This window comes from Rhagoletis pomonella, unplaced genomic scaffold (genome assembly GCF_013731165.1).
Source record: "Rhagoletis pomonella isolate Grant_MI unplaced genomic scaffold, Rhpom_1.0 Rhpom_scaffold_00002, whole genome shotgun sequence".
Classification (NCBI taxonomy): domain Eukaryota; kingdom Metazoa; phylum Arthropoda; class Insecta; order Diptera; family Tephritidae; genus Rhagoletis; species Rhagoletis pomonella.
In genome coordinates, this window is record NW_023458556.1 from 67,544,094 (window position 1) to 67,552,488 (window position 8,395).

At 33.8% G+C, this 8,395-nt stretch overlaps 1 protein-coding gene across 10 annotated transcripts in view; it reads left to right on the forward strand.

Annotated features, from left to right (window-relative positions):
- LOC118734012 (Ca(2+)/calmodulin-responsive adenylate cyclase) overlaps window positions 1-8,395 on the forward strand; it is a 325,153-nt gene that overhangs the window by 234,530 nt on the left and 82,228 nt on the right. For all 10 annotated transcript variants that reach the window (XM_036463687.1, XM_036463692.1, XM_036463688.1 and 7 more), the window contains 2 exons: window positions 4,901-5,074; window positions 5,570-5,838. In XM_036463687.1, the coding sequence (XP_036319580.1) occupies window positions 4,901-5,074; window positions 5,570-5,838 (443 nt within the window). The remainder of the gene's footprint in view (window positions 1-4,900; window positions 5,075-5,569; window positions 5,839-8,395) is intronic.

Sequence of the window (8,395 nt, forward strand, 5' to 3'; positions counted from 1 at the left end):
ACGAATGACGTTTTTTGGCCAGAAATAAAAACAGTGTGAAAATAACTTTCTACTGAGATCCCATTAGCCTAAATCAGAACATATTTGGCCCAGTTATTCAAGTTTTTCGTAAACCAATCTTTGAAAAAAGTAAAAAAACAGCATCAAAAATCTCATTCTTACGATTCCGTTGAAAAGATTTTTAAATAGTTTTACGCAGATTTTTTAAGCTTAATCTGATTTGTGATCTGAGGGGACTTTTTTCAAAAAGCTCTTTAAGAAACTATTTTTATTCATAAAAAACTTCATTTTTGGAGGTATTTTCAAATCGGTCCAGCTCGCTTAAATCTTAATATTTATCCGAAATATTTTGGTGGACGTCTTAAATATAATAAATTTTGTAATCCCGGTGGAAAAACCGCAACTTTTTTTGGTGATGCAGTCTAATGTACATATATGCATATGTATAGGGGCAAATCTTAATTTTTTTAATTTGTGAGCACAGCTATGTTTTCTGCTCCTGTTTTCGAAATAACGGCAGTTGCAAATATTGTTAATTTTTAACAATTTTATTAATAACTCCCTCAGTTTTAAAGTTATTTTACTAAAATTTTGCACACAACTGTTATGATCATTCAGATTAGGGATGTTGCGAATGTGAAATTTTAGATATCCGCGGATGCGAATGCGGATGTCATGTATTTTTAAGAAATAATTTAGGTGGGTAAATTAGGTGATTTAGGTAAATAAAAAATGGAAAGGTTAATAATTTTTAATAATCTGTCTTATCCTGAATTTTGCCCGAAAAACAGTTCACCCGAAAATTTTTATTCCGCCCATAGTAAATATGTACATGAAAACCAAAAGAGAAAAGTGAACCGGTTCGGGGAAAATTAAACTCATGATGTGTTTTTTTAGTACTTAAATTTAAAAATGGGGACATTGTACTTGATAAAAACTTTTTAAAGTGTCGTAAATCAAACCTGCGCCACTATACTCGCTCGAGGCGACAAACTTGAAAAACTTGAAACTTGGCAAAATTGTAAATTCTTTTCAATTGACACTGCACCAATTGATAGAGCTTTCAGTTATATTTATTTCTTTTTGTTGCGGTGCAATAATTACTTTTTGAGAATTTCATCGGGGCTGCAAATGTGGGATATATCCTCTTGACTTTCATCTTCAAAATCTAGCATCATGGCACAATCATTGTTTAAACACCGTTTTTTTCGAAAGAATTCTTCATTCTCACTCTTGTGGTTGTTTTGGAATTTGGCACGTCATCAGCGTTTTTCGATTTTAGTTTTTGTAACTAATTTTTAATGCTTTCTTCTGTGACTGGTTAGATATACGTCTGTACACTTGCACAATATTCCAGGGATTGAAAATAACAGTTATTTTTTCCGAGTTAAATTTGACCTAATATTTTTTGTATGCAATGAAAAACAGCTTCTCATAAAAATACAATCGCCGTTCAGAGTCGGCGTAAAACGGTAGGTCCTTCGCTTTGTGTGACAACATCAAGGCGCACGCCACAAGTCGGAGGAAAAGCTCGGCCAAACACTAACATATGTGTAAGCACCAATCTATTATTATAAGTGGCTTTCTTCTTTTAGACACTTCAGTTTTAAAGCTATTTAAGTCCTCTTTCATTAGATACCAAACTTGTTTACTTTGGATAAGCGGTTTGTTTGTTATCCGGAAAGTACTTTTATTTCGGAATAAATAATATTTGGCCAAGTTTAACTCGTAAAAAAATAACTGCAATTTTCGGTCCCTTCAATATTCGCATTCGCAAAACACCCGCATTGATTTTTGCGAATGCGAAAGCGAATGCGAATGTTAAAATTAATGCGGAAGCTCCGCGGTTGCGAATGCGAATGCGAATGCGAACATTCGCAACAACCCTGATTCACATATGTGGTCCAAATACAAGTTTTTAGGGCAAATGCACCGCGATTACTAATAAACTCAATATTCCACTTTTTTGTTGTTTCGAAGAAGTACTGAGTAATCTTAAACTTCAAAATGAAAAAGTCGTTAAAAAAGTTACAAAATAGCTGCGGCATATATTCTGCATGCTGCCATTTTTTTAATTTAGTGGCACACTCTTGAAACTTAACAGATATGTTGTATTTGATGCCAACATCCTTAAAGAAAAAACATTTAAAGTTAAAACATTCAGGGTTTATCATAGGTTTCATTTTCCCCGAAACGGTTCACTTTTCGCTCTTAGTTTCCATGGTTTTACTATGGGCGCGTGACAAATTTTCGGGTGAATTTTTTTCAGGCGAAACTCAAGATGGGCAGATTAACAATGAAAAAATGCATAATTTGGGTACTTTTTCGCTAAAATGCTAAAGTTGTTCAAAGCCTTGATTAATTTTTTATTTCTGTTGTTTCTGTAACTCCATTGATACAAATACAAAAAATGCAAATATAAATGCAAGAGGAAGACTAAAGTTTTTTTTTTTTTTGGAGAGAAAGGAGTGACGCTAAAAATAACTACTCGTAAGATTTGCTCATAAACATATGTACATATAGCGCTTATCATAACTATACGTTATTCACACATTGACAAGATTTGACCTTTTATTTTAAATATTTCTTTTTAATTTAAATTATTTGTTTATAAAAACATAGTTTATTCTTTAACAAAAAACGTATAAGTCCAAGTTTCAATCTTCGTGGAGTATTTAGTGTAAGATCCGAATAGGGTACGACCTTCACCCATATGTTTAATGGATGAAATCTATTTTGTATGAAATTTAACGAGTCAGTAAATATTTCGTGAGTAATTTGGCTGAAAAAATCATAATCAGGGCATTTTTAATTAAATATTCAAAAATTATTAGAAGAGTTCACTCTTTGATGCGAAAATGCGAAAGGCAAAAACTAGAGTTTGTTTCGTTGCTTTGCTGTGCGTTTGTGCAAAACGGCGCCATAACGGTGCCATATGTTTGTTGTAAAAAACCGCCAATTTTTGCGCTTTCGCTCAAACGCACACAGTTTCGCATCAAATAGAGAACTCTAGTAATATTTTTTTTTAATTTTGCACTAATATTTTTAATGCACAAATTATATACCACCAATCGAAGGTATTATGCCCATATAATGTGTGTTGGGTTGTCTATTTCTCTCCTGGCCTACCTATCGGGTTGGCAGGTATGAACAGGAAGGTATTACTAATCATTTTCACTCATCTGTCTAACACATTCTAGGGTGTTTATATTTAGGATTGGTATATATGTATTTTAGGTATGCAGCTTTATAGTCCATTCAATTTTAGTAAAGTGAAGTGTAGTGATTTGCACTAAGCATTAAATGGCAAAAATGGCAAATGACAAAGTCATGGCATGTTAACATTTGACAAATAAACGTGCCATTGCATTAAAAAAATTGTCAGTAAGTTCATTTCCACATGGCATTTTTTTGAATGGCATACACTTTTCGCCATTTCAATGCCTAGTGGAAATTCGGCATTACCGTTGATTATTAGTATTTTTTTCTTTCAGATCCTGCTCATTTTCTTCATATAAGAAATCGAGGAATATACAAACATACATAGTAAGAACAAAATAACTGACATCGTCAACAAAACAAAATACCAAAAATCAACAACAAGTACTAGCTTCAAACTTAGTAGGCATTTTTCGATAGAAAAAAACGGCATTACACTTTATTATAACTACTAAAATTGTATACTCAAAATATTAAAAGCTCGTCGTTTTTCCGAAAGTTTGTTGATTTTTTTAAATGTTGTATGATTACAGTAACCTGGATTTTCAAGGCTTTTGTTAGAAAGCAAACTATATTTTTATAAGCAAATAATTAAAACTAAAAACTAATAAAATAAATAGTCAATTTTTCTCAATATTTGAGTGTTGTAAAGTTATGATAAGTACTATATACACATGTATGTAACTATTAGCTGAATTTTCATTTGTACAATTTTGTTGAGCTTATACCCCAACGCCACCTATACCTAGTCGAGTTAATGGTTATCATTATTGCCCACTAGAGATGGGCGTATGATATCGGGACCCTCGGAACCCACCATACTGATTTCAAATTGGCCGGGATGGGCAGTATCGGAAAGGTCTGTAAAAATTTTGCGGGCGGGATGACGGAACCAAAATCCTTTCCCGACACTTCCGATAAAACCTCAGCCTCCGCACATTCAGAAAATCTTCCTTTACAACGATGTAAGGAATATGCATTTTTTTATATTTTATTGAGACGAAGACGAACAGCAAAGGAACACAAAATAACCGAAAGATGCCCGTCCTTTCACATTTTTTTTTTTTATAATTTGAAAGACATGTGAATTCTTCGTAGTGTTAGATTTTAGATACCGCGGGACCCGCTGTTAAATTTTGAAAAATGTCGCAATGGGGCAAAATATTTGCAAACGTCTAGAAAGTTATGCGTTAGGAAGAATGTTTTCGGGATAAGGCGAGTTCTGCATTTTTTGCAAAACAGAATCATTTTGCTTTCAATATATATTCGTGTAAACTATATGCTTTTTTAAGCATAGTTTTATAAATATGACTAAGAAATGAACCAATAACCATGCCCAAACCTCAAAGGCCACGAAAAATTCGATTTAAAAATAAGATTCTCTTAACTGATCTCCCATGTTTGCTGATAGTGATATCCTCCCTTATCTTCACAAATATCAATCAATTGAAGTAAAGCGTGTAACTTACTAAAATTCAGAATATGGCAGGGCAAGAATTATCCCCGTGAATAATTGGCTCACCGGCATTTTTTTTAGTTTTCTGGTCACCCCTTTTGCTCATATTTGGCTCGTAATTAATTAAAACTAATTTACGTTTTTATATGCACATATGTATCTCGTTATGCCAGTACATGCGAACTTATAAATATAACTTTTCCTCACTTACTTTCTTATTTGCAGGTCATGGCCGAAGGTGTGTGGCAAATTGTTTTTGTTGTCTTTTTGGCATACGCCATGATGCCACTACAAATATGGGAAGCAGTTTGCTTTGGTATTGTTTTGCCCTCAGTGCATATTAGTTTAACGGTGTACAAAATTATTACGGATTCATTTCGTTACTTGGAATATAATCAGGTAAAGCTATACATTTTTATGTTATTTTATTCGATAGGAGAATTCGATAGTCGTATGTTAGTTAGATACTACTCAAATGCACCGAAATAAATACGTATGTATGTATAAGAAAGAAAACAACCCATACATATACATATATTTCTTTCTTTTGATCTCATTTATCGAAGTACGTACTTAGCACCAAGGCCCATCCATATAAGGTGCTGTCAATTGCATATAAGTAAAAATCCCGTGTAGTTTGTTATTGCTTTTTGGTATATCAGGATGGCAAAACGAAAGAAAATAGGAGTTAATTTTCGCCATTTCGTTTTGTTGACATCCTAAAGTTACACCATTTCGTCTTGGATGGCATTCTCCTGTACTAGTGTAGAGACAAAAATATCTAATCAGCTGTTCTAGTAACACGACCTTGTATAGATGCGCCTTGCTTAGTTAGCACTCCTTTTTAATTAAAAACTCTAAAATTTCAACAACATTCTACTCCTCTACCAACAGCTTATTGCCAACATTGTAATGTTTATCGGTGTTAATGTTGCCGGTTTGGTCGTAAATATTATGATGGAACGTGCCCAACGACGTGCATTCCTAGATACACGCAATTGTATTGCCGCCCGCTTGGAAATTCAGGATGAAAATGAGAAACTGGAAAGACTTTTGTTGTCGGTTCTACCTCAGCATGTTGCGATGCAAATGAAAAATGACATACTCTCACCTGTTGCTGGTCAATTTCACCGAATTTACATACAAAAACACGAGAATGTGAGGTAAGTACAAATATACATACATACATGCATACATACATACACAAATGGGAATCGTATAGGAGCAAATCTCACAAGTCGTTACATTTTCCGGCAAATACGCATTTTTGGTCGAAAATGGCGGTACACCTTTCTTAGAAAATGCATTATCTTCAGTTTTGTATAAAGAACAAGATTCCATCGCGAAATTGTATTTTAATAAAACTTAAGAAAAATATACCTAAATACTAAAAAAATTAAAACCAACCACTCATGTTCATAAACCCGTAGCAGTGCTGCCGAAACTACTACTATTGGAGTTTTTTACTACGAGTATGTCATTCATACTCCCGTTCTCCCCAAGGACAGATTATACTACTATTTAGCAAGATAGTTTACTTTTGTTATTAAAATGTATAAAGTAACTCAAACGATTTCACATTAAACGCTGCCAAAGCAGATTGCTGGGAATGATTTCCGATAACACTTTTCCTTTCAGGTTGTGATAAAAGTTTCTAAAGCCATATTACAGCATTATTTAAAACTTACAACTGACGTAATGAATTTATATTGGTAAAGGCTCTTTTGTTGGTCCGCACATACAACGCGTGCAAGCAGAACTTAGGCTATATTACGAACACATATATAGATACTGTAATTTCGGAGGTGGTCCCGAAGTTGATTCATCTCCTTTAAGACAGGAAAGGCAAATAAGGCTGCTATGTATTCCAACCGCATTCAATGGTTTGTGCCTCAGTAAGTGACCACTTAGAAATTCGCATAGATGTCTGCTATTCTACTTGCTTAATGAAGCATCCCATCGAAGCTTCCCAATCATCACTGAGTGGTATAACTATATGCGGGATTTCTTAGCCCGTTTGGTAAAAATTTCCTAAGCCATATTACAACTGGCGGAGGGAGCGCTCAAATATTTTCGGGCCAGATCTGTCATATTTTAGTTTAGTTTTCTACCAATTGAGAGGATAATCATCGAGATGAGCTCGTTTTTCTTTAAAATAGGCCTTCAATTGAGCTTTATTCGAGCCTTCGCTTTCGCTGGAGGAATACTTGTTGAAGGCCCATCAATGTTGCTTGATATACTACTTAACCGTTTAGCGCCTGAAGCTAAAAGCCGTTTTTTGCCGCCACTGCCTAAAATATATTATATTATACTATAATAAGCTAATACTTTCATTTTTATCGATAAATTAAATTAATCGAATCGTAAGACGAGTGCTATAATTGCGCCAATTGATTCGCCAATTGTACTTTAGATAGTTCGTGCATCATGTAGCTCAAAAGCAATTACATAATAAAGATCTCGTCACACGTCCTGGTTTTCATACCTTAAAGTATGTAAAATTTAACGATGTCATATTCCGCCAATTAATTTAATTTAAGTTTATATCCATATTAAAGTGGTCCAAAACTGTATGTGAAAAAATAAGGTCGGATTTTTAATGCCGCAACCCCCTAGGATTTTTCTATACCAAAAAATATATACCCCTATTTTTTTATTTAAAAAAAATAAATAAAATTAGAGGTCGCTCAGAGCGCTCAAAGTTTTCCATGTGTTTTATATGGGAAAAACAACTTTTCGTAGGATTGGTGTAGAATTCTTGAAAATTAATATATATTCCCATTAAAAAAATTGTTAAATTAACAATTGTATACATATTAATATTGGAAGTCTCCTGAAGAGAACCATAGTTTTCCAATCGAAAATATTGATTTTCAAGAATTTTACCCCATTTCTAAGAAAATTGTTTTTCCCCCATATGAAATGCATGGAGAACTTTTGAGCGCTGTGAGCATTATTTTTTAATTCCGAAAGTTGTCTGCTATCCTACGTGCTTAATGAAGCAGCCCCTCGAAGCCTTCCAGTCATTACTGAGTTTGTAGCACTGGCTATGGGCTAATAAATACGTGACTTGAATCCTTTGTAACCAAATCAGCAGATATTCCCATGTGACTTGTTACTTATGAGTACTTAAATTAAAATAAGTTTGTTATATTTACCAACATGATTTAGCTGAGACTTCCATTGTTTAGTTTCGAAGTACTTGCTTTAAAGGCTGTCGAATAAATTGTGCGCACTTGGTCCAATGCCCCTCAGCTATTTTCCATCATGTTGTCACTGTTCTTGAGGACTGCAAAGAATACGGCATGAAATAGCTAAGACTGGGTACTATCATTTGACATTATGAAACACGTCTGATCTCTGCCCCAATCATTTCCATCTCACTCTACAAAACACCTACTTTTTTACAACATTGAGTGGCCTTAAGTTTAGAAAATGTTTCTACTACTGCTCCCCAAAACGTCAAAATACTCGAACAAAATTTATGTTTTTTACTGTTTTAAAAAAATATAAAACGGCAGCGCTGACCCGTAGTTGCGTATGTAACGTATACGCCCCGTAGTAAAGTAATTAAATATTGGCGTGGTAGATTTTTACAGTATTACTTTCTTCACGTAAATATCCATTTTGGAATGAATTTCGAGTGTGCAAATAAAAATTGAAAAAAATGGAATCTAAAATATTTTTTAGATTTTTTTTTAGTTTTTCTTGTGCGTTTTT